We start from the raw sequence: 27,206 nt of genomic DNA, 5'->3' as shown, positions 1-27,206 counted from the left end.
CCTTTATTTTTTTGCCATTATTTTTCTGTCTGTACATGAGGCTATGGGTGGCAGCTGACATAGCAAAGCATGTAATCAGGTGTAGTCAAAATTGCAAAATTCCTCACCAAGGTGAGGAACCATCATCTCTTAAAGCTAGAGCTACAGATTTTCATCATGAGTTTTTCCTAAGCAGTGCTAAATATCTTCCCAGCTCTGCTTCCAGTGGTATTCATAGGACTTGTTTTATCAATGGTAACAAGCATTAATCTGGCTGAGAGCCTGTGATCACAGACAGCCTTCCCTGTACCACCTATTGCTTGGCCTTTAGACTTCAGTAGTTTCTTCTTCTCCCACGCTGGCCCCAGCTGCTGATGCTGCTGTCAGGTGGCATGGCAAATGAAGAAGTTGGCCAGCCCTGGCCTAAAATAATCCTTTTTCTGCTTTCGTCTGTGTAAGATTATTTTTGTAAACATTCCTAAATGTTCATGTTTGAGTAAAATTATTTTCTTTTCCTGGTTTTTCACATGGTCCTATGGAAAGCTGAACCAGCTCAGATGAAAGATGGCATGGGAAGAAAGGAGTATGAGGAAGGAGTTGCCTAAACTTGCCCTGATGCTAAAAATTGAAAAACTGGGACTGAAGCTTTAGTCTATAGGTCTATAGCATGGTGGCTTAGCTGGCAAAACCTATTTCCTTGTTCCTGCTCTGCCCCACCAGCATTCAGAGACTTGCCCTATCTCACACGCCAACTGAGCTATTTTCCCAAGGTTAGTAACGAACTTGCTACTGTGCTTGTGGACTTTAATACAGGCCATGTAAAACATTAAATTGGTCTGCATTCCTATGAATCTTTATGTGTGAATTCTTTGTCTTAAATGAGAATTTTTTAAGTATTGGTATTGAAGGGGAGAAGTACTAGAGCTTTCTGGATGTTTTGTGTCTAGTGATTATCCTTCTAGGTCAGTTTATTTTACATATCAATGATTTTATGTAAGAAACTGCAAAACAAATGCATGCTTTGTGTGCACTGAGAGCAGCAGACTGGACCTCAGCTATAAATGGTCCAACTATTGCTGCATGGAACCCTCTGGGAATTCATTTACCTGTAATGCAAATTTGTACTCTTTTGCCTGCAGCCTGTGTTTTGCTTGTTACTACAGGACTAAATATTGATCTTCTTAATTTCCTGTCTTTGTCAGACTTTGTTTATGGCTCAGAAGCAGCACATGGAGGGTGGAGAAGAGTGCATTTTTTCCTGCTTGTATTAGCCATTGGGTGAAGATCAAGAAACGTGTGATCAACATTTATTAAATGTGATCAATTGTAGACAAGTAAGTTCATGTCACTTCCACTAACATTTTTCCATTTAAACTCTTAATTCTCTCTGTTGTGACCTCAAAATGGGAATTTATCACAATCTGCTAGCATTTGAACATTTCTGATGTTGTAGACAGAGATTTGTGGGTGTCCAGGGCCTAGAGGATCTCAAGCCAGACCGGCAGATCCTAGATCTGTTAATGTAAACTTTAGGGATTGTTTTTTACAAAAATAAACACTCATTTCAATGAAAGCTGACTCTATTTTCAGGGTTACAGGCTGCCTATGGTGAGCTGTGTAACAAGCAGAGCATGTGGAAACTCCCACTGAATAAGCCAGAGCAAAGGACCAGGGAGGCCTCTGCTCCAGTGCTGTGATTATTTATAAGAACCTGAATCATATTATGCCTGGTGATTTGTTAAATTTGCATTCAAATTTGAGTTCAAAGCTGAAACTGGCCAGCCTAAAGTCACCTGGAGTTTTGCCTTTGACTTCAAAGGGCTGCACTTCTACAGTTACTGAGTGATTTGAAGAAGTTCTTTTTCAGTTCCTCTGCCGAGACAGGTCTATTTGATGTACAGATCTCCACCATGGCAGCAAAATCCTTTCTCTATGAAGTTTCTGTGCTCCTCTCACTTATTCCTTCTCTTGAAGTTATAAATCTGTGCTTAGGGCACCAAAATCCTTCTCTGCAACAGCTGGTACTGATTTCAAGGATGCTTCAGGTAAAGAAAAAACATCAGCAGAGCAATATAATTCCTGTTGGCAGGCATTTTCCCTTAGATATTAAAAAAAGAGAAATTGATCTTTTCTCTCTGTCATTCTTGTTTTTTAGAAGAAAAAGCATGCAAGAAATATCACTTTCATCCCCAAAGCAGTGACTCTTCCCATCATCCTCCATCCTGTCCCTCTGAGAAATGTAGAACAGGTAGGAGAACTGCAGAAAATGGTGGTATGAAGGGATGCAGGACTTCCCTAAGGAGTGATAGGGTAGATCCCTTTTCCTGTGGGTTTTAAAAGTCACCTACAGTAACTCTTAGAACAGTGCTGTCCCACTGCAGTCCTCACAGCCTGTGCAAATAGGCAGGATACTTAACAATTTTCCTTCTTCCTTCCTCCCCTCCCCAGAACTGTTATGGAGGCCCTGGCTGTTCTCTTAGCTCAAATAATGTTTGACAGTTCAGTAACAAGACAAAAGACAACCTTCTTTTTTTAAATCCAGATAATTTAATACAATAAAGAAGCAAAGACATCAAAGCAAAGAAACCATATACATTGTACAAAGAATTGAGAATCTGTTCTCTTTTCAAAATTTTGACATGTGCTATGTACTGTGGTTATAGCTATTAAGAAAATACAGACATCTTTCCATGCAGTCCTCTTGCTATTTAAAACAATAATGTGAAATCTGTTTTGATGCTGCACAGAGACACACACACAGCTTTACTGCTGACTTTAGTGAAGGTGGGTACAATACGTTGGCCTTGTACTTCATTAGAGCAAAATCGTGGCAGTTCAGTCAGAATGAGAGACATACATTAGATTTATGACACAGTGCAAGTTTTTTGTATGCAGACTGCTTTCTTATTCCATCTTCAGAGCTCTGCTTAACTTCTTTTGAAGCACGTTTCATTATCCTTTATTGCCTGGGAGGGTGTTTTCAGAGATTTTCCTGCCCTACTCCATAAGACTTAGTCAGGAATGCTATTGGGACATAACATGGAAATGCACAGGATCTGCTCTTATGATCTCCCATATCTAAAGGGCACCATGTAAGCCTGTGCCAGCATCATCTCTAATCAGCTCAACAGTTTCTGAAACAGTTGGTAGAGGGGACAAATGTTCTAATGTTGCTCACAATTTTTCAGAAAATGTCTCTTTTATGGACCAGGTGATGTCCATAAGACTCACAAGCTCCTATTTACTTTCAAGCAGTTAAATTATTTACAGACTTGAACACAGGGAGTAACATAATTTAGTCCTCTTGGGAGAAGAGGATAAGCTGTAAGTCATGTCTTCTACTGGGATTCCAAATACAACTTCCTGGCTTGTTTAATTTAGAAGTTGAGGCTGAGTTATCTCAGTTATCATGTTGATTATGCTTAATTGGTTCAGGTAGTTTTAATTATAATTCCTGTAAGTGCTTTACAACTGTGTGGAGATGGCTCTAGAAGATAACTAAATGTTGAATTAATGAGAAGGGCTGGGATACAAGGTTTCATATGGGGAGGGATGAATGGTCGTTGCTGGGCTGTATTTTTTAGCAGTTTATAAATGAATTATTTTGCTATATTATGTTGCCTGTCTGCAGGTTTAGGTGAAATTTTAAGTGTGAAGATAACATTTTTACACAAATTTAATAGGCAGACAGTGTCAGATTCCAAAATCCTGCTTCTTGCTTAGGTATGAAGATGAGACAGCAAAACTGATATTAAAAATAAATAGGTACTTATAAAAATGATGTGTGAAAACACCAGGTCAAGGCTCTCTTGAGAAGATTTCCAAGTCCCTGGGTTATCTCAGGATCATGAACTTTCTAGTTTAGTAGGGAGATGTGATAGTTAGGAAAATTTAATAGACCATTTTTAATAAAGGAGAGAAGCTTTTCTTTCCTATCAGCTATAAATGTAGTTGTACTTTCCTCTGAACACATTCTGATCTCTGCTTTGGGTAAAAGCTTTGGAGATAAACATTCATCTCTTACGAAGGCTTCTAATATGAAGAGCAAAACTTTGTGGGTTTTTATCCCTTTGGTTATGAACCATGATGGGCTACACAAAGAAAGGAGACCATATTTGGTAACGATCAGACTTTGTTGCTAGCAAATTTTATTCATATAAATAATGTGTCTTATTGCTATAAAGTATTGGCTAAAGAGACAGGCTAGACCTTGACTAAAGAGATAGGCATCCATCAACAACAAAACTGTCAACCAGACCAAGGGAATATAAGCAAAAGAATGGGGTTGTTTTCATCTTGAAACTTTAGATGGATTCCTGAGATTATTTAGTGCTCTTTTAGTTGCTTAAGTTCCCATTGAACTTGGATTTTTCTTGATCTAGTCCATTCCAGACATTGTTACTTAATCCTTTACATATCCCAAGATGTCACTTGGATTAGTAACCAGACTTTTTTATGCTGTCAGCCATAATTTCCCCTGGAATAACTGCCTTGCTGCATCCAGATAAACATCTTCATATGAAGAACATTTATTGTTGCCCAACATGGAGAAATTCCAGCTCCTACTCCAGCTGGGATGACAAGATTTTCAGACAGCAGTAGTAACTTCTAAGTAAACACTTACCTAAAGGATATAGACTCATATTAAAATAATATTTATAATCTGCAGATATTCCCTATGGAAAGGGGATTTCAGGACTGATGCATCTCTTTGGGTTGGTGAGCCCATAATGTCAGGCTGAAATACATTCAAGCCGCCTGCTAAGTGCACAGCTGAACCTAACACAGCTGAAGGAGGACTTGGGGTAAGTGTATGGGTCACAAGTTAATAGCTGGAAAATATACCAAAGTCTTAACACTTGGAAAAGACATTTGCTATGCTGCTTTTTGGTATGAAGCTGATAAAATGGCAAAGGAGGTAGTGACAGTTACTTGTGTTGCATAACTGAATACAACAGTTCCTAATTTGTCACAAGAAAAAAATAAATTACCATTTCAAAAAGGCATTTTATACTTTTCAGATGGGACTGGAATTCTGAATGTAATATATAATCTGTAAGTCAGAAATTCATTTTTCTGATGTATTATGTCATTTTTGAGTATATCTAGATAAACAGAATTACAGTAATTTCACGACTATAAGGCGCACCCTTTTGACTAAAATTTTCCCTCGAACCCGGAAGTGCGCCTTATAGTCCGGTGCGCCTTATCTGACATACAAAGCGGCGAAATTTGCCAAACTGGAAGTGTGAGCTGAGAGCCGTGGGGGAAGCCGGAAGTGCCACAGCAGCCGGCTGGGGGCGGGCCCAGAGGCCCGTGGAACTGCCCCTGCCGGGTGGAGGCGGGCCAGGGGGCCCGAGGCACCGCCCCTCTCCAGTCCAGGCAGTCCTGGGGCCCCATGGCTGCCGGGTGAATGTGGGCTAGGGGGGCCGCAGCACCCCCCTTCCCGGGTGGAAGCAGTCCCGGGAGCCCACGGCTGCCACGTGAATGCGGGCTAGGGGCCCGGCGGCAGCCCCACTCCTGGGTCCAGGCAGTCCCGGACGCCCATGGCTGCCGGGTCCAGGGTGGCCCGGTGGCTCGCGGCACCGCCCCTACCGGGTGGAGGTGGGCCCAGGGGCCAATGGCTGCCAGGTTGAGGCGGGGCCTCGGCCAGCAACCGCACGGGGTGAGCTGGGGGCGGGGCCTCTCTGCAAAAAAAAAGTGCGCCTTATAGTCCGGTGCGCCTTATCTGATCTACAAAGTTGCAAATTTTGCCGAATCCAGGGGTTGCGCGTTATAGTCCGGTGCGCCTTATAGTCGTGAAATTACTGTAATTTGAAATTCCCTCTATATTTTTATTTGTTGCTGCTTTTGGTATAACTGTACTGCAATTTTTATTAATTATGCAGAATGATAATCATAAAACAGGAATCCTATGTTCCGTGCGTCTCTAATTTGTCTTATGGGAATACGAAACTTCATTATTACCAATGGCAGTAGGAACGGCAATTCTTATTCTTTTCATATGAATCAGGCTTTATTAGCATCAGGCTTAAAGAGTAAGACTCTTTAAGCTTGTGGGTAATGATGCATTACAGGGGCACGAATGAGAAAAAAAGAAACTGCAGTAAACTTTGGGTTTACTTTGTGTTTTAATCCAATCCTGTAAAGTTTCAAGCACATGTTAAACTTTGCTCATGTGAATGGTGCAGCTGCTGGCTAAGAGCTAAATTATCTATCTATTATTATCTATCTAGAACAAGAGCATGGCTTTAAAGGGGAGCTGCCAGTATGTGGCACAGGAGGCACATGTGACCTGTGAAATATCTCCATGTATCTGAGAGCCCCCTGAAGAAGGTGACTGAGTATTCTCCAGTCAAGTTTTAGACTGGGACAAACCTGCTTGCTGCAAGCACAATTTCCTCAACACCAGCAGGGCTCCATTTCCAAATAGCTACTGCCCAAAAGGAGACAGATGAGCCCTCCTAAAAGGACATGATACAGAAGGTCCTTGCCCAGGTCCTCATGCTGGAGGACATTCAGAGACGTACCTCAGTCCACTTCACTCAGCAGTGTGTGAAGAGGGAGTGATTTTTTCCAAAACAGGGTAGAGCACGTCCAAGCCAAGATGGTACTGTGTATTCCTGTACATATCTTACAGCTTCTGTGCATTTCTTTATTGGGTTAGAAATATTTTTTTCCCCAAAGAAATATCAAAACTCTTAGGAAAATGTTCTTGATCCACTGTTCCTTTGATACTTAGCTGAAACAATGGGGCTTCAGTAGTTTCCAAGTCTAGCTTTGCTTTTAATGCTGCTCATTGGACTAAGTATTTCTATTCTCTAATTCAGAACATTTTTTTTCCTGGACTAAAAAAAGGAATTCTCAGAAAACTGTAAGGTGCAGAAGGCTTGGGCATAAAACACTATGAATACCTTTGCGAGGAAAATAGCACATGGTAGTGTGAAGAAGCATCTCTTAAATGAGGTGACCACTCTCCACCTACTGAGATGCAGTTGTTTTGTAGCTCGCTAGAGGGCATGTGGCTGTGCTTTATAATCCTGAAGATAAAAAAATTCTTATTAAATAGGGGATAAGGGTGGAGGAAAAAAAGTATGAACCAGGTATTGCTCCATTGCAAACCCCTCAATTGCACCCCTTATTTCAATTGCTCATTTGAGTACATTGTTTGGAAAAGAAGTTTAAATTAGTGTTTCAGTATGCATATAATGGCTTTTCTTTACCAGGGAACGGAAGCAGAGGTATGTGCTGTAATTTACTTTGAATTCAATTTATCCTATTCTTTTTTCTTACTGCTTTTCCTGCTGTTTCTCTGGGAGAAAAAAATGTAGATACCATAATGATCCCTTCTTATGGAAGATGCCAGAATAAGCAACTCAGATATTTGCCATAAATATTTCAGAATATCTAGCATTTCTATTTGTAACCACTTAATCTTGTACACATGTTAAAGGAAATCAATTTTTTAAAACAATAATTTCAGATTTAAGTTTTCTTTAGGCAATAGAAACTAGAGGACCTGGTTATTTTTAATATGCCCCTACCTTGGAGCTTTAAAATATAGAGACATTTAGGTCAGTTGTTTTCATTTGCTGTATAAACAACCTCTAAATCTCCTGAATTTCCTAAGTATATCCAGTTGTTTTCAATTTTGGGGGTAAAAAAAGGCATAATCCAAATAAGTCTAGCAAAACCAGTTTCCCCCCTCATTTTTCTGTTGTGTCTTGCGTTAAACCCGAGTGCAAAGCTCTTTGTCCTTTACAAGTGTAGCCAGTTTGCATTTGCTGAAGTAAGAGGATACAGGTATAGCACCTAACATTTAAGTATGGATGCAGAATGAAATATGAGAGAGGACATTGCTTTGGGACCCCTGGGCTGACTTCTGGATTACTTCACTTAGCTTTTGTTTAAGCTCAAACTCTTACTAGTACAAACAGAACTTCGTTGAGCAGTGGCCTGTGTTTTTCCCAAAACATTCTTCCTCATCATCTCCTAACTCTTAAGACCTAGATCTAAAAAGGAGCAAACAAAGGAAAAAAAACCAAAATTGTCCAGGAGTTCTATAGGACTAGACAGTGAGGAGCATTGCAGAGGGACTCTAACTGTATTGCTTGCTGAGGTTTTTTGTTGCATCTCCCTTCTATGTCTAAAGAGGCAAGTGGTGAAATGTTTGTGTGGTCCATGAATGGCCACTGGAACCTGTCAGCTCCCCTCTGAAAAGCAGTTCAGTTAAAACACATCTGCTAATTTTTGCTCCCTGACCCATGTCATTATCATGGCACTGCTTGCTGTTTTTCTGTGTGCTCTGGGTACCAGTATCTGGTCAGCATCCAGCCCCACTTAAGCGTTGAAAGTGCTTTAATTTGCCTTCCACCCCTGATGTATGCACTGTTACTTTTCTGAGCTCACTCCTCTGCTCAGCCACTGCATCACCCCAGATCTGCCTTTGCACAGCTCACATGGCTTTTGTCTCCTGCACTGTTAGTAGTATAGCCTTTGTGAAGTGATAGCTCTGAGTTTCATGGGGGAAAACCATAATGCATCTGAACAGAGAATCTTAAAAGCAGAAAGGAGATAAAAAGCTAAAAAATTAGAATACATTACCCTACTTTATAATTTCTCAAGGTTCTCTATTTCAGCAGTGCCTACAGAAAGCTCCTGAAAGATGTCATGGCTGAGTCAGAGGAAAGCAGATCACTGGCTTTAATTGTGGCATTAAAAGATGTAAAGCACAAACATATGAAAACCAAATATCAGTGGCTGTATATTCCTCTCATACCCTTCATATGCCACTTCGAATGGCCTCCTGTTTGTGCCACAACCTGTGGTGACCCCTGGACTGCAGGCTGGCGCCTTTGAAACAGCAAGGGTAAGGGTCACACTGGTGCTGGTAGCAACCGAGGTGGGGCAGCTGTTGGGGCAAACTGCAAAGCCCTTTGGCTAGCAGGGCAGGTTCGCTTGATTTCTGCTGCAGCCAGCACCAGCCAGCCTGCTCACAAATAGCTCTTGTTGGTTGATAAGACATTGCCCTGTGCTTACCTTGTCACATCTACCACGTGAAAAAGTGATGTGAAGCTGGCAGGTGGCTTGGCAACAGCGCTGGCAAATAAAAATCTGCTCTGGGAGATGGGGCAGTGGTGGCAGAGCCTCTGCAGAGTGTATTTGTCATGTAACAAAAACCCCTTTTTGGGTATATGCTCCATCTCATCTGCATTAAGACAGAAAACAGCTGGGGTTAAGCTGAGGCACTTCAAAATTGTTTGTAAAATCAGCTAGTTACGCTAATGAAGGGCTGATACCAATCATCTCCTGACAGTGCCTTACATTCTGACTCTGAGAACACAACAAACCTGATGCTGTTCAGCCATAAGTAAAAAAAAAGAGTTAAAAAAAGTCTCTTTGCTGAAGAAAAGAAATGTGATGTATCAAAGTATAGTAACAAAACTCTTTTTTCCCTATATTGTTTCCTTTACTAAAGAACCCTATTCTCCATCTGCCACGAAGATTTGGATGGTGGGTTGAGATCACACTGAAAGTCAGGGTGGCCTACATCAGAAAAGTTGCATTTCACAGAACATTTGCTATTGATATGTTGGGAAAGTGTCAGACATGTGGGAGGATTGGAGAGTATTTGCATGATACATTAATAAGAAACAGTTTAGTATACTAGATTACTAAAGCATGGTTAATTCTGAAGCCAAAGCCCACACATTCTTAACTTTGTTTCCCAGCTGAAGAGCCAGTGTGCTCTCATGTATCGTACAGAAACCGGAGTGTTATTCTTTGAAAGCAAACCCAGTGTTTAGAAAATCCAAAACTGAGCTAACAGCTCAGCATATAGGCATCACACAGGATGTTATTTTAAGTTGTAATGGAGAAATGTCAGTACAGACAGTATCTGTATTTGCAGCATGTGTTTTGTAAAAGCAGCTTACATACATTCCTGCTTTACATGTCCTGCGAAACTGAGATAGTTTCATTTGTCTAGAGAAGTTCAGTATCTGACAGGCTGATGGGAGGTCTGCTCAACAATTCCTAGAGGCTTTAAAAGATGAAGGGACCTACATGCCAGTTTTGATGGGGAGCTGCTTTTTGAGACTGCGTTCCTCCTCCCAGGAGTATTTTGAAACCAAATTTTCAGAACTTCCGAGTAAAACTGACTTTAACCTAGTTTGCTGTACCACATCCCTAGCTACTGTACTTGTCTTCTGGAAGCAGTACTCATCTTTTCCACCTTAAGAAAAGCACTGGGACTATAGGAATGTATCTTTCTAGAGCTATTTTTAAATGTAGTATTAAAAATGTAGTCCTATTGCCTAAGATCATATGAAGAATAAGAACTACAGTAGATTAACTATCTTCTCATTTTATGCAATGAAATAATAAAAAAAATACAACCTTGAAGTCAAAACCGGGGTGGCATTGTTGCTGGAGAATGAAAAAGCTATTAAAAGCATCTGTGATTAGCTGGTCACCAGTAAATTCAGTGTTTAGGAGCTGAGAGGTAATAATGTTAAAGTCAGAGAGATGTTGCATGTGAGTAAGCTTTTAATCATCTTGATTTTTTTTTTTTTGGGGGGGGGATTTTTCTCTCTTTGATAATGAATGCATGATAACATTGAAGCTTTCCTTGAAGCAGCAGCACCCAGATGCTTTGTGCTGAGCTCTTGCCTTACAGTTAATGTCACTGTTGCTCTTGAGTTGTACATGATGTCCCCTCAGAAGTGCCTTAGATTCTTGCTCATTTGGTTTGTTAGATTTTTTTACATCCCTTTCTGAAAAATACCTAACTCTGGGAGTAAACATCTGGACTGCTTTGATGATTTGTTGCTGACCATGTGGATTGTGTGTGGTAGCAAAGGAAAAGAACAGTCTCTTAGCCACTAACTAATGAACAGTACCATGCAATTTGGAAGGGTGTTATTTCCAAATAGAAGCTCCCTGCTCCTGCCCCAGAGAGAGTGAGTTGATGATCGTCTGTCAACTGGTGGGGACAGAGGTAACAAAAAATTCATGTAATAAAACCATGTGAATGTTATAAAAAATAATAAAACAGATACATCAGAAAACCCAAATTATATTTAAATTTGATTATGCACAGAATCCCTGTGATGAACCTTCTCTGGTTCATTTTTGGATAAAGTATAACGGTTTTATCACAATAGTGTTCTTGTGATATATGGAGGCATAGATAAAAAAGATTTTTTCAGTAAACCTATACAGAATTTAAATATTTATGTCAGAATTGATGCTTTGCTTTAATGAAAACTATAAGTAGAAGTTAGCACTTTAATTTTTTATTCATCATTCCTCTTGTTTCAATATTGTGGGCTACTTACTCTTGTTTTGTGAAAAGTTCCTAACCAAGGAAGACTAAGATTTAGCATATATCAGTACCATATTGTTTTTCACTTGCTATGTAAAATTGGGAAGATTCCGTAGCCTAGACATAAAGTATGGGGTAGAAGTGAGATATTCTTTCTCACTAGCAATCAGAGCCAAGTCTAGGCAGATACATAGAAGTAAAAAATTGGAAAATAAAAGTTAAACATGCAAAATTGATCAGACTGGTGAAGAAAACCAGAGTCAATGTATTCAGCTGCAGGTTTGAAACCCTGGGGACACCACCTGCAGTGCTGTGTCCATCTCTGGAGTCCTCACCACAGGAAGGACATGGACCTGTTGGAGTGAGTCCAAAGGAGGGGCCACCAAGTTCATCAGAGGAATGGAGCACCTCTCCTATGAGGAAAGGATGAGAGAATTGGGATTGTTCAGCCCTAACTAGTGTATGATTCTGTGATTCTATTTTAAATCTTCTCACCCCCCATAAGTCAGACTGGTTTACTTTTCATGTTGACTCTCTTAGTATTTACTCTCTTTCCCTATTAGAAATTGCTCTCTTCCTAATAATTTGAATTCCACCGTTTTAATAATTAAAATAATAATAATACTTTATACAAAATTGAGATGGCTAGTAGCACTTTTTGTTACATTCAGTCTTTTCATGGGTATTCCAAAGCTATTATTATCAAACTGAGCAATATCAGTGATTTTAGTACGTTCTGTGTCAGGACACAAGTTTATATTGTAGACTATGAACTGATGCTTCAAACCTCTAGGGAAGAATAAAGGATCAAGTCTGGGCTGAAAGAATCAGAAACTTGAAATGAGAATAATTCTAAAACCTAACATTTCCATGTTTCCATTAATTCATTATGTTATCCAAAAAAAGGAAAGTAAAATTCAAAGACCAAAGTCCACATACCTTTCTACACACAAACTAGCATTTCATCTAAATTATACATGTAAATAAAGTTGCAGCTTGCTCCTAAGACATAAAAAGCAAAGGTCAGATGATGGAAATAAAGTGAAAAGCATTGTAAGTCTGTTTGTTCTGCATTTCTTGGCAGCTAATACATTCACTATTCTGGTACTTGTTATGAAGAAAAATAGAGCTGCCTATTGTGGATAACAGCAAATAAGGCAAAGGACCAGTTTTGTTCCTCTTGTAACTCCACCAGTGTCAATGCACGTAAACCAGGAATTCAATTAGCAGGGGTCTCTGAGTTATCAGCTGAGGCTCAAGGGCTAACTTCTTCTAAGATCTAGAAAAGTTATACTGAGTAAGGCTGGCAAAAAGGTTCTATTAAGTCTTTCAGCTGGAAAACTCAGGATAGAGCAGGCTCTGGAGCACAGTGATAGAAGGAGCCAAGCCTTGGGAAGGAAGCTAAGGCTGAAGTTTACATAGTCATTGTCTTTGAATTACCAAAGGCTGGAGTGAGGCTGGGTTACCAAAAGCCAGAATGGGAGTAAATTTAGATGCTCCTGGGATTATTTGTGCTTTGAGCAGTGAAGCAAGCTCCTTTCTTGCTAGCAAACTGGGCTGCACACCAAAGAGGAGAGCCTCCCTTTACTTCCTTTTCTCACCTTTATTTGTCATTTTCTTATACCAAGAGAAAAATGGGGATTAGCTGCAGCCACAGAGATGAGTATAAATATACACTGGTAAGAGGAAAACTGCAGCATGTTGTTCTGACCTGTAACCATTGAGCTTCACAGTTGCTCTCCATCACCTGTGCATTAAGCCAGGAATGAAGCCTGCATAGTTCACTAAATGGCTATCCTAGTTTTACCTCTTTCTAAGATTTTGGGGAGAAAAACGTACCATAATCCTGCATTTTGCTCCTACTTTATTCAGCACCTATATAGGCAATGTCTTTAAAACAATATGGACTGAATTCCTTATTTTATTGCTGCCCACTTTCAGTGGAGGATAGATCAAAGAGATGTGCTATCTTTAGTGCTACCTTGAGGTTCTATTTTCTCTGCTGTGCAAGCAGAAAAATCAAATACAGTTGTAGTAACATGTTAGTAGGACAGATTTTGAGTCTATTTAATGAAATAACCATTCAGCATAAATTCTTATATTGTGAACAAGGAATTTTTACCCTGTCATATTATCCCCTGATTCTAAAGCAATATACTTGTGCTACAAAAATTGAGGGGTGGGGTGGGTGTGTGTGGAGAGTGTGTAAAGAAGCTTATTTTAAAATATTTCTATCTTTTAGTTTTTTTAAAAAATAAAGATAGGGTGTAAATCGAACAGTCATACAGAGAAGGAAGCAAGCTCGCTTACAAAGCAGAGGGTCTGCTGTTACCCTGAGAGTTGGATATTTATTATAGCCTCTAGATATACCATCCTAGCTCCAAAATCATTTGTTTAAGGGAGGTTTGGAAGCCAAAGCATATGAATGAAGAAATTTTTACATTTGGTCTTTTATACAGTCTTCAGCTGTGACTGCTGAAGACAACATAAAATCTGTTTATGAGACAACATGAAATAAATGTAATAAGCAACAATCAGTTTCTTCAGTCCCTATTATAGCTAAGGTTGCACAATGGTTTCCATTCTAACCTTTTTCAACCTCATAATTTTCTACTGCTTTCATTCCAGAGAAGGGAATTTTCCTTACAGTTATTTTTCTTTGGAAAGTTTGAGTAACTTGGTTCAATATTGCTAAAAATATTGCAAAGAAAATGGGTGTATGTAGGCTTGCTAATTATAGATATTTTTCTTGTTTTAACAACTCTTCAACATATGCAGCTGGAGGAGGGAGAGAGGCTGAAATTTCAGCTATTTCCATATCAAACCAATTGTCTTTCTGAGCTACCGCGGATTCATGTTTTGGTTTGTGAGTCGTGATCCTCTGGAAAACCATGTGCTGAGCGTTCCCAGTGTAGCTCACACACATCCTCCTCACATACATGGCTCCTTGAAACTGCACCCTATGGGCCTGGCCTGCTCCCCAAATACCTGCAGAGCTGGCCTTGGATGCTGTTTCATGTAAAACAGAAAGATATTAGAGGCTCTATCTCCCAGGGTTGGTATTCTGCTTTATTCTTAGGCTTCCATGTGGTCAGAGCGAGAGATGGGGATAAAGAGAGCGAGTCCACACGTGGGCTCAGGTTTTTCTATGGGTCAGGAAAGGGGAGGGGTCAGCCTTGGCTTCAGGCCAATCCCTTTGCAGGGGTCAATCCATTGGTCTTGTAGGGGTTACAGGGTTATAGGGACATACCATTCTTAAAGCAGTAGGGTATTGGGTTACAACAGCTCCTGATGCTGGGGAAAGCTCTGGTGGGACCAGAGCATTCCTGCTCACACACACAGCAGGAAGACAGGGAAATACTGCCTGGCCATTGCTGCTCCTCTTGCTCTGCACATGTGGCTGGCCCCTGTCAGCTCCAGTCAGGGAGATTGGGGGATTTAGCTTGTAGCTTCCCAGGGGCGAGACCTGTACCTTCATACATTTAGCTAAAACTTTCCTTTGGAAAGAACTTCTTTGCCTGATCAGTGCTAAAATACGTGCAGCTTTGGGAGTGTGATCAAGTGGTGTCAAGTTTACTGACATGGTGAAGGTGTTTTGGAGAAAATAATGAAATAGCTTGAAATAATTTAAGATGACCTATTATTGCATTGGGTTTTGAAGCAATATTTATCAATGGTTATTAGTTTTGATGAACTGGGAGTGCTTTGCTTTGCTTTGTCATCCTTCCAAGAAGTTGGTTATTTGTGCTTCAAAGGGTTAATTGTTAGAGAGGCTGATTGAAATCCTGGACTGTGAGCAACCAAGCTAATCGCAGTACACTGTGTTGTGAATTAACTCTGACACCATCCTGGACTGTTTTAGTCAGGGAAAGGAGTTATTTATGAGGAATAACTGTGACATTCAGTACTCATATTTTTCAAAAAATATCAGCAGGAGAAAAAATATAAATAAGAATTTCAAAACAGTTTTATTGCATCATTTGCCTTCCTGCTCATGAGGAGCATGGTGTTAGGAATTAGACCCAAAAATACAGAAATCAAAGGATGTGATATTTCTCCTGTTTCCGTGCCCGGGGTTGCACGCTGGGAGCCTGCCTCTCTGCAGGCTGCGGTCGTGCCTCCTGCTCGGGCTGCAGCTGGAGCCACCCGTCTCGACTCAGCCGGGTCCGGCGGCAATTACAGCAGCGGCTGTGCTTGCTGACAGTTTTGGGGCGAGGAGAACCTTTGGAGAGGAAGAGGTGAGCTGGGACTGCTTGATGTGGCCAGGCACGACGTCAGCGGGGGATGCTGCGCAGCCGGCGCGCAGCCCCTGCCAGGGGTGCTGCGGTGCCAGCCCAGCGAGCGCTGGCTGGGCAGCTCCGTGCTGGGAAAGCCACCAGCGCCTCCCTGCAGCACCCTGCAGGGTACCCGCAGCGTGCCCACCGCACACAGTCGTCAGGTATGAAGGCAGAGGAGGAGTTTTACTCCTCTGCCCGTATGTCCCAGCATCTGCAGCAGAGTCTCCACGGCACTCTTGGCTCACAGGGTTGTGGCTGAGGCTTTCACACATCAGCTGTCAAGAGGGAAAGAGCAGGGAGACAGCTCCTGGGGCAAGAGTCCCACCTATGGACTTCAGTGCAACATGCCATAAGCTCTAATGAGGGGTTTCCCTGATGGCAATATAGAAATGTTATCTGTGGAGAAGGGGTTTGTGGTGGCCACGGGCTGCATTACTGTGGATTTCTGGACACCCATGTCATGGCTTCAGGCCCCAGCCTGTCCTCCGAGTGCTTTGCTGGGGCCACAGTCCCAGGCCATGAGACATTTGGTGCAAGTGCTGCAGTGAGGGCATCCTGTTGCCCTTGGTCCCCATTCCACCACTAGTGCCTGCACACTCCTGCCCTTCTACTGCAAACCTTTTCTCTGACGAGGTTTGGTTGTGAGCTAAATATAAAAATGATGAAAAAAGGAAAGCAGTGAACCCTAAGGTCATCCTCAATGAGAGAGAGGGGACAGAAGGGAAAGGAGGAGAACCTTAAATGTACTTTAAAAAAAAAAAATTGTTGAGGTGTTGCCTTAGCAAAAACTAAGTTATTGTTTGTTGGTCTTGATTGGATTTTTTAGTCAGAATTAAATAAAACACAGTGTAGGCCCCAGGAACAATGCTAGGAGAGATTTGGTCGTATCCAATTTGTTCGAGTTTATGTGAGGGGCAATGGAAATTCAGTGCAGCTGGTAAATGTAAAAAATAATAACAAAAAACAATACACCTCTGTGTAATAGAATGTCTTTCATATTACAAGTATTCCTAAATGCTTTATATAGAATTAAAAACAGATTTAATTTGAAGAACAGGTAATTTTGTTTGTTTAAGGGAAAGAAAAACATAGGACATGAGACTTAACTAAAGCTGGTGTAAATCAAAAAGGGTTCAACTAAAGTCATATGGCTTAAAATATAGATGCTGTAAAATACACAGGATTGTAATCAGGCCCATAATATTTTACATTTACAGTGTGTAATTTTTCCCCTTTTCAGGTAAAGGATCTCCTCATTACATCCTATTTCCCTTTTCTCTTTAAATTTGGTTTATTAATTTCTTGTGTTCCTTCATTTCTTGCTTTTGTCATGACTTCTTTCCAAATAGTTTGTCTTTTAAAACTTTGAGTCAAAGGAGGAGGAAGCAAGAGGACAAAATGTTGTTTTTCTTTTCCATATCTCTCCTGACACCCTCCCCCCACCAAATCCTATTCTCATCACAAGAAAAATGAAAAAAGGCCTCCAATTAACTTAATGGAACTCCCTGGCAAAGAAAAACAGAGAAACAGTAGAAAAGGAATTAAAATTTTGATACTTTGAATGAAAATACCCCAAATTTAAATAAATTTTATGCTTTTTTTTGTCAAGAATAAGTTGTATAACTGTAAAAATTCTACAAAACCTTTATTTGCTTAAGGCCACTGAGTTCTCTCATTAAATTTATAAACAATTTTAATTAAAAGAAACACCAAAGCATTTGTGAAATAGAAGTATGTGTTTGAACCATTTAAGCCTCCAACATTTGTTCAGGGTATGAATACCTGGTTTAGAAATAAAGGGAATCTCTGTGGTGTGTCTCCTCTCCGTGGGTGCGAGACAAATGAAAAACCCGATGTTTCTCACAGAAAGCATGCTAGTTTAGCTCCAAAGAGACTTCTGTATTGAAATAAATACGGTTTTTATCATGAAAGGAGAACTAACCACTGGTGGCCTGCTGATGTAGTTCTCAGTGTTTGCACTGGAGGTCTCGCTGGCATTTAATGAGTGTGGCCCTCTTGGCTGTCAAGCTTCTGTGCCTGAGTTGTTACCAGCTCAATGTCTGTCTCCTGCGTACTGGAATTCTTCAGGAAGATACAGCAATTAATGTGGAACATATCCTGAGTCAAAGGAAAAGTCCCACCTCTGGAGGATCTCAGGAAGATTTGTTATTATGTATGTACTGGCAAGGAGCAGATTCAGTCCCTGCAGGATGGTGAGAGATTTCTTGTGACTTTCCCACATGTGATGTGGGATTTGCCATTGACTGTTTTTTTGGGGTAGTATTGCTTCCATTATTCTGTATAGTTCTGCAAAATGTCCTTTTGGGCACAAAATACTGAATTGCTCTGGGTGGTTTGACTAACCACACACAAAGTATGGGGGCCTTAGCTTCTCCAGAATAGGCATCCAAATTTCGTGAAGAACTTAGAGGTAAGCTGTGTTTCTGCATGATCTGTAGTGTGACAACCCCTGCTTAGTGCGCTCTATGGACTTGGCCACAGTTTTTCTGGCTAGTTTTCTGGTAGAGGATCCCCATGGACAAACAAATGTCCCATAGCATTTTAATGTTTTAGAAGTTCTTGATGTTTCTCAAAACTTAAGTTGCAGTGGCACAGTCATAAATCTGAAAAGCAGAGATGCTTCTTGATATGTTTGCTTCCATACTGTCTTATGTAAGGGGATATTGTGAAATAAGTCTGTGTACAGACTCTGAGGTACTCTCAGGGCTGCTGCAATGAGGAGCACAGGAAATTTACATGTTGGTTTGGAAGTCTGTATTTGACAGGTTTGAGGTAGAAAACTCATGGGTTGAATACTAGTTAAAGGTGGCGGGGACAAGACAAAACAAAAAAACTCCCCATCAAACTACCAAATAGCTTATTTCTCTACAAGTATACCCATGTATCACACTTTTGTTGAGGGGAGAAAAATGAAAGCTCCTCCCCAATACACACTTGGTGTCCTGTCCATCTACTTTTGCTTTCTGCTGTCTTGAGCATCCTGTTGGTCTGGCAGCAGCTACCCTGCAGTGAAGTGGGTTGTTGCTTCCTCTGGAGGGAAATGTCTGCAATATATCTGCTGTAATAAAGCAAAACCTGTTCCCATTTCCTCAGAGATGCTGCAAAATATCTTCCCTTCAGAGCAGTGAGTCACAAGATAGCTCTTGCCCTGTAGGAAAGTTACCCATTTCTGTTCCCACAAAATTTAAATTAATGCCTGGAAACATAGTTGAATACAACTGACTGATGTACTTAATACTTTACTGAATCTGGACCAATTGACAAAATTAGTTTTGAGCACCTGTTCTGAGATAGCTTAAAAGATTTGATCATTCCTTCCCAATTTTCTTCAAACTTCTAAATGTTATGGATATACAAGGACTTTGTTATTTACATATAAAGACTTGTAATGTGGCTTGCATTTTCCATTTATTAACGTAAGTAAATTTTTTATAAGGTATTAATAGACATATATTTTATTAATTTAAACACAGTCTATTTACTGTCTGATCCATCAGGTCCTCTTTTAATACCACCCATGTCCATTTATTTCAAGAAGAGCTGTATGATATTTGCATGAGGTCATTTTTATTGTGTTATTGTCGTGAATTCTCTTCGCATGTCTCATCAAATTACTTTGTTCTCTTTGTAATCTTCCCTTATTCCAGGAAACTCTGGTGGATAATACTCTTCACCTACTTAAAAAGTTGTGTTCCTTTCTGGGTAAGAGAAACACGGGTGAGATTAGAGTTTTCCATGACATTACCTGTTAGAACTTTTCCTGTGGGCACAGACAGCTGTTTACATTTGGGTTTGGGAGGGCTGAAGCACCATGAGGGCTGGGTGTCAAAAGCCAAGTCAAAAACAATCGAAAAAGACTGGCTTATGTCCCTTTACTGTGAAATAGCGAATTGCTTTCTGATTTTTCAGAAACATTTCCTTACAAATGTCTTTGAGCATTATTAAAGTCAGAAAGGTAGTTTTAGTTTATTTGAAGCTGCACAAAGATAGGGAAAAAAAAAAGGAAATGCTGTGAAGAAGACAAGCTTGGGGTTTTTTTCATTCTTTGCTGTTAGCCAAGCTGAGTACAAAAAAAAAATTAAAAAAAAAAATTTTAATTCTGAACCTAAGTTTTTAAAATCAAGTCAAATAAAATTTATTCCAGTTTCAAACCCAGTAAACATGAACTCATCTGAAGCCTGAGTCAGAGCAACTGCTGTACTCTGTAGAAGAGTTTAAAACTCAGACTTGGCACTAACATGTCATTTCAGTTGTAACTTAAAAAAAAAAAAAAAAGAAAAAGAAAAGGTAGGAATTCCCTAAAGTAAGACATCATTTGATAAGGAAGATAAAAATCTCAGAAACTTCCCTAGGAGATGGATTTAAATTCTCTCAAACAATTCTAAGGTTTGAGCTGTGGATAAAGACACAAATGACTCCATTTTTCACAAGATGCTTTGTTTAATATAATACAACCCATGAGGTTAGGACACGTTGCTAGCATTCACAAGATGCTAGCTAGACAACATTTGAAAAAACCTTATCCAAGGTGTTGTGGTTCCTGGGATATTCCTTCAGAGAGCTCCCAAGTTCCCAGGAGGGCTTCTGCTCGCTGTGAGGAAGCAACAGCACTGGAGGCCAAAACAGTGCCTGGCTCCTTTCTCGTTTTTCTTGCCTTGGCAACTGCTGTTTGCGCTGCAGTTAATATAGAATAAATGAAATTTCAAAGTGCACATTTCTTGTTCCCCTTCTGTGAAGGGCTAGAGTAAAAGGAGCTGATTGATAGATTAGAGGAGGGACCCTCCAGAAGAGGCAAAAAGCATGAAAATTATCTCCACTGTTCCAGAAAAAGTAATGTTCATACAAGAACATGTGGGACAGCAAGAACGCTGTTGCTCTCACCATCTTTTGTTCCCTCCACCCCGCTTTCACATGTCCAGGGGAAGGACAAGGGCTTGTAGCTGCTCCAAGGCAGTAACCGAGTGCCTCATGGCGATGTTTTCTGCTTCGTTCTGGATCTTTTGCAGGGACACGTTAAGAGCTGTACCGTTCTGGTAATTTTATGCTCGGTGTCTCTGTTTTTTCCTGTTTCTGAAACGCATTGTTTTGGTGCTGCAGCGAGGTGATGCACTGGCTGCTGTGGGTGTAGTTCGTAGCACTGCAGGTTTTATTAGAGTCGTATGGCGCTGATGCCAAGGAAGTGGAGAAGGTGAATGCGAAGAAAGTGTCTTGGGTTGAGGGTGGCACGGTGGTACTGAGAAGGGTCAGGTGTGAGAAGTGCAGCGCAGCCTTTTCGGCTGGATGTGCCCTTAACTTGGAAGGCGCTGGCTCGGGAAGCAGGCTCGGCAGGATTCGATTGCCGGTTCCGCGCCTTCCCAGCTCTGCGGGAATGACGGGCTTTGCGCGTCCGAGCGTTTCGGGGAGCTGGAGCACCTCGACACGAGTCCCAGCGCGGCAGCCCGGTGTCGGGAAGGGGGCACGGCGGCCGAACCCCCGAGCGGGGCTGGGCAAGGCACGAGCCGCAGCAGGGAGCGGGCACGGCCAGCCCGGGCTGACCCCGCCGGACAGAGGGGGAGCCCGCCCGGCTGTGGGGAAGGGAGGACGGAGGGGACGGAAGCCGCTGCGTGGCGTGTCCCCCATGGGGACGGGGATTGCGGGCTGCGGAGGGGCCAGCGACAGACTTGGAGACCACCGAGTGCGAGGGGCAGCGCAGAAACCCCGCCGGAGCTGTGCCGCCCCTCCCGGGTCCCGGCGCGAGTGGGGCCGGCCCGGGGCTCCCCCGCCGCCGGATGCCCGGATCCCCTCGCCCAGCACCGGCCGGATTGCAGGAGGAGGAGGAGAAGAGGAGGAGGAGGAGGAGGAAGAGTAGGAGGAGACCGGGCGCTTTCACTCCTGCTGACTGCGGAGGCTGAGGCAAAAGACAGAAAAAGAAGGAGGGGAATAAAAAGTAAAGACGGGGGGAGAGAGAGTGAAAGAAAACTAAGCCCAGCTTTTCCCCGTGCTGCTTGGATTGGATCTGGTTTGAGTTTCTGCTGGCTTGAGCAGCAAGAGAAGGAGGAGTGGAGGGAAGTAACTCGCTCACTCTTCCTCTGAAGCTTTAGCAAACGTGCGGGTGCCTGCGCTGGTGGGGAGCTGCCCGGCTGCAGTTCCGCGCAGCTTACTGCTCTCAGTTTCTAGAGAATTGCCTGGACTTCTCGAGGACCTGGAGGAAAAAGACTTCACAGACCTGACAGTTGCTCACTGCCTATAGACTTGACACATCTTTTGGTTTTTTTTTCCTAGGGGATTCTTTTTAAAAAATATTTTTCTCCCGTGTCTCAGAACAGCAGTTCATTGAGTGGCTTTGAAATCCATTGCTTCCTTAACAACTTCGGGAGATATTTTAAAAACTTTTTCCCCCTCTCTTCTGTTTTCATTGCCAAAAAAAAAAAAAAAAAAAAAAAAAAAAAAAAAAAAAAAAAGTCAATCCATTTGGGGGAGGGGAGATGATCGTGCTGATGTGGAATAAGTGCTCCTGCTGTCTCCTCTTACTAGCCGCGGTCCTGATCGTGGAGAGCTCCCAGCTAGACAGCTCCAGCTCCAAGGTGAACTCCATCAAGTCCACCCTGATGGGGGAGGCTCCAACTCAGGCAACCAACAGATCTGCAGGCATCCACCAGGGACTGATGCTTGCTAGCAGTAAGAAGGGCAAAATACTAGAGCAGATGGGGAAACCTCCCAAGCACTATCACCGGCAAGGAGAGGTAGGACATCGCTTCATTGCTCGAGTGTCTGTCCATCTGTGTGCTGTGTGTAAATAATTGCTAGTCTTCCCCCACACATTGTTTTCAGTGCTTTAATGTGCTAAATTAATTAATTTACTTCATTGGGCTTGCCTGGGACAATATGATCTCATAATAGCTGTTAAGAACTGTGCAAATGGGAGGTTTAAACCATTCATTTTTCTCTGTAGGGTTAATACCTGATGGAAGAAAAAGCAATCTAAAAAAACTATCATCTTCTGCATTTCTTTATTTGACTCCTTCATAAGGCTGCCAGAAGCAAATGAAGAAATTTCTTGTTAATTGTCAAGATAGTAAATGAGTTGAATTTGAATGGGTGAGGAAAATTCGAATGTGAAGTAAAAATTCACAGCAGTGTAACAAACTTGGTTTTAGAAATCACACCTGGTAAGTTGATCTCTGGTATCTTGATCTTTGGTGAGAATAAAAAAGCATGCCATCCCTGTGGCATGGTTTAAGGTAAAGTCATTTGTTTAATATAATAGACAACAAATTCTAAGTTCCTTGTCAGGAATATGCTCTAGTGGTTGTGGAAGTTTTGTAAGGTTATGTGAGTTTGAATGTAAAGAAGATAGAAAAGGTTATTACTAAAAAAAAAAAAAAAAAAAAAAAAAAAAAAAAAAAAAAAGGTTAAGAGGGGAAAAAAGACCATATTCACTTGTGCAGTCTTTTTTCCTCTCTATCCTGCCTGGAAACTTGGAAGTCTGATAGAAAATAATCTTCATTCAACTATCTTTGTGCTAAATCATAAAGGAGCATTTTAAGCCATCAGTCCTGTTCTTCCCTTTCAAGTCTTAACTTGGATGGTATGAATGTTGCGTGTTGTGATGTTGAAAGAGGTAGACTTCTTCAGAAAATTTTTCAGATTTTATTGGGTATTATTAGTATCTCTAAATGCAGCTGCTTTTCATAAGCAACAGTGTAGCAGCAAGAGAGCTGCCAACATCCAGCACCAAAAAGGCAAAATACTCAATGCCTGAAGGGTCTGTACTTGCTTAAATTTTCCTTATAGCAGCAGAGAAGCTGAAAATTCAAGTAATCCACTGAATTTGCTAAAGTGTTTCACATCAGCTTCCTAATAATTAAATGTTTTAATTTGGTTTTGTGTGCAGGCATAGTAACGGTAATGATAGTTTTGGTTTTTGTGTGTGAGAAATTTGTTTTTAAACTCCTCCAAGCTTGCTTTCCCTAGCCACTCAACTGCTTTATAATTTACCCAGAATTTGGTTGCCTCTCCTTACCTCTAAGCAAAGTTTAGCAAGAGATGCTGTGATGAAGTTTCATATTACTAAAGTACTGTGCTCTTTTCTAGTTCATATTTTACTAATTACGATTGCATTACTACTTTGAATTACCTTGAGGAGATAGAGGTGAGGGGCCCAATGCACTTTCTTATATGTTCTCCTTGGATTTTCTCTTGTTTTCAACGTATTCACAAGATGTCAAAATACAGGTCCTATTTTCCCACTGAGTGTTATCAGTCTCATGAGTTTTGTGAGTCTGTGCTGCCCAGCCTTAGCCTTTTGGGGAAGTCTTGCCACCTTGCCCCGTGTACGACATCCTCAACGCTTCACTGTGTATTCAGCGCAATGTTGAGAATAATTGATTATAGTTCACCCAGTTCCTGAAACACAATTTGTGCTGCCCACTGGTTGTATTTGCAAGATTTGCCCCTATCTTGCCAGCCTGGACTGCTCTTTCTGGGCACTTCTAGTTACTGGCATGAGCTCACAAGGCACACTTCAAGTGAGAGACAGCAATCTAAGTATCTGTAGTGGTAGAAGAGACTTCATGCATGTTAAGATTTCATGTTTGTCATATAAGGAAAGACCCCCAGATAATTGGTGGCTGTGACTCTCAGGGAGTGAAGCCTTACCTCCCATCAAGGGCTGTCAGCGCTGAATTTACCCTCTCTCCCTGAGATTCTGTCCAAGATCCTGCATAGCCTCACACAGATGTGTGTGAAAATGACACAGATTTGCTCTCAATAATTCTAGATGCTACTTTTGGCCATCTGCCTGAAGCAATGCAGTTAATGCAGAATTGCAATAAAAAGAAGAAAAGAATGGAAAAGACAAGGAAAACAAAATGAAAGGGTGGAAAAGAAAAGAGGGGAGAGGAAAGAAAAATTAAAGGAAAAAAGAGAAGAAAAGAAAAGAGAAAATGTTTTCTCTTTGGTGATACTTCCAACTGTAGGGCTGGTAAGCTGCTGCGTTTTTTAACAGTGGTGTCATGCATATCAACCAATTTAAGACATGACATTTTCATAATCTTTTTTGAAGTACTCTCTTATTAGGTTAGTGTTTAATTTGTTTAGATTATGGGACTTTGCACTGGAGTTTACCATGCCACTTGCAAAAGAGCAGGCCTATGCTTTTCTTTCTAAAACAATCTGTTGAATTGGTGGAATTTGTAATGTTTCAAAAATAAGAGTATCTTTTATATCTTGGCAACATTAGATGGTGAGTTGAGTGTCTTGTTTACAACTAGGAAATAGTTTTAATAAGGACCAAGGATATGCAAGTTAAAGAAAAATTAATATAATTTTACTGTTGTGGGGGCTCTGTTGTGTGCTTTCAGGTCTGCACATACACATGGTGAAAATCACCATGACTGATGAAAGGACCTACAACCTATTTGCTTTTCAATTATGGTAATTCTCAGGACTAGGAGCAACTTGGGAGTATTTAATCAGCAATAAATCGACTGATACAATAGTTCATGGCTTATCTGGAGTGTTGATGTTTTTCAGCTGGTAGTTACAGTGCTTCTGCCCAGAAAGGGAAGATCCAGCACTCTTTTTTCAGGCAAAGTTCCAGTTTAAATTAATGAAAATACTCACATGAGCAAAGCAAGCTGATCCAGCTTCCAGAGAGACTGGCAGGGCAAATGTAGATTTTAGTAAGACTTAACATTTTTATGTCTTTCTGAGGAATATTATTTATTTTCTGTTCTTATTCCCTTTACTGCCTCAGATCAGCAGAGAATGAGAAGCACTGATGTGCTAAATTGGTGAGATTTCATTCTCTTCACTGTTCTTTACTGTCACTGCTGCTTTTCCTTTTCTGTGAACTGTTAATGTTTCCCCAATTTCACAGAGAATCAGAAAGTATCTACAGCATTTGCACAAGGGAAAATACGCTCAAAATTAGTACTGTACAGTGCATGCTAATCTAGGTTACTTTGTGGGGTGAGGGGGTGGGGAGGGGAGTCAGGATTATATACTGTCAGCTATTTATTTCCTTTCAAATCCTGATTTAGAGAAATGCTTCTAGGGACATCCAACACCTCAATTCTGTGATCTGTCTGTGAAAGTATTCTGGATATATTCCCTCTCTAGATAAATAAGATACAGTGAACAGGGAAGTGTTCAGTAACTGACAGTGAAGATAGATTAATTTTTCTGTGTGTTAGCTATGGCTTCCACTGTGTTTCCATGCGAACGCTCTAGCTCAGCTATAGAGAATGCAACCTGAAAGGAGAAATAGAACAAATTGTATGGTGCTTGAAAAGCATAGCCATTCCACAGATTCCTGGTTGATGATTTTGTAGCCTCATTAATTCACTTCACCATCTTTTAGACTTCTTACCTCTGGGTTTTAGTCCCTTCTCTCCTCTGAGACGTGAATGCTGGGGTTTGCACCCTTTCACACTCAACCACCTTTAATGATCTCATAGGCTGTGACCTACCAAGCTTTATTTCCAGCTATTTTCCTTCTTTAATGTCTGGGTGCTATTATCTTCTCCCCTTCCCACCTCCTGGCCACAAGCTGTTATTTCAGCTAATTTCCCTGCAAGATGTATCTCTCCTTCCCTTTGTCCCTTTGCTGCTGCGTAGCTGTTTGGGTTTGTGCTTCCCATCAAGACTGTCCCTTCCCCATCAACGTGATGGGAGCAGTAGCAACGAAGGGAAGAACTGGGACATAGAGTAGAGGGAACTCGCATATTTGTGGGGCTGACTAAGAGATAATGAGGTCTGGAAAAGGGAGAGAGGAGTGAAAAGCTGGGAAAAGTTTTAGCGCTGCAGAGGCACAACAGACAGCTATCAGATAAACCTTAGTATTCCAAATGCACTCGGTTTAATGTTAAAGATGTGTTTATTCTTTTTTAAATTCTATTGCAGCTTGAGCTAAGGGGTTTGAGACCACAGAAGCCAAACCAAAGAGGCATTTATTCAAATGACTAATTTGATACTGATCCCGTACCTATTAATGCATGGACGTACATGTGTTTCTTGGACAGGACATAGTTACCCACAAGGTCTTGCTAGAAGATGCTTGGATGATGCCTTGTAGAGAGTAAAACAGCATGAGATGTAGTAATTGAATGCAGTGCCCTGACAATATTACAATAAAATGTACCAAAGACGCCAAAAATGTAACCACAATATCTTAAATAGCTAGGAACCAAGACAGTAAAAATTACTTCTTCATGTGATTAAAAATAAATTAATTAAATAATTAGAAATTACATCCAGCAATAGCTAGCTGCCTTTTATTTCTTTTTTTAAATTTAAAAAATACAGAATTGCTAAATCTGCAGAGGCCGCCAGAGAATTAATTCTTTACTCTTGCTGCTTGGTGTTAGAAATCTGGGTGACATACTGGTTTACTGGCAGCAGTCTTGCTAAATAACCTACGGTTTTCTCTCTTAATTGCAAAAAATGGGATGCAGGGTATTATCTCCTTCCTGGGTCATTCTTGGTGTCCCCTTCAAATTGTTATTATGAACTGACATCATAATATAGAGCAAAAGCTCCTATAAAGTAGCTTTACTACAAGTATTTCCTATTAGCTTTGCAACAATGCCTAGAAAATTTCTAGAACTCTGATGTGCTGATGG

At 41.0% G+C, this 27,206-nt stretch overlaps 1 protein-coding gene across 2 annotated transcripts in view; it reads left to right on the top strand.

Moving 5' to 3' along the window:
- Positions 1-4,721: 4,721 nt before the first annotated feature.
- DKK2 (dickkopf WNT signaling pathway inhibitor 2) overlaps positions 4,722-27,206 on the top strand; it is a 64,348-nt gene continuing 41,863 nt past the window's right edge. Inside the window, exons 1-2 of one of the 2 annotated variants that reach the window (XM_033061314.1) lie at positions 4,722-4,784; positions 22,117-22,325. In XM_033061314.1, the coding sequence (XP_032917205.1) occupies positions 22,191-22,325 (135 nt within the window). In that variant the 5' untranslated portion in view covers positions 4,722-4,784; positions 22,117-22,190. Of the gene's footprint in view, positions 4,785-22,040; positions 22,326-27,206 lie in introns of those variants that run through there. The other variant, XM_033061313.1, reaches the window with a different exon arrangement.

This window comes from Catharus ustulatus, chromosome 5 (genome assembly GCF_009819885.2).
Source record: "Catharus ustulatus isolate bCatUst1 chromosome 5, bCatUst1.pri.v2, whole genome shotgun sequence".
In the NCBI taxonomy this organism is placed as follows: domain Eukaryota; kingdom Metazoa; phylum Chordata; class Aves; order Passeriformes; family Turdidae; genus Catharus; species Catharus ustulatus.
Note: the sequence above shows the minus strand (reverse complement) of the source record. Positions and strands in the feature narration are given on the sequence as shown.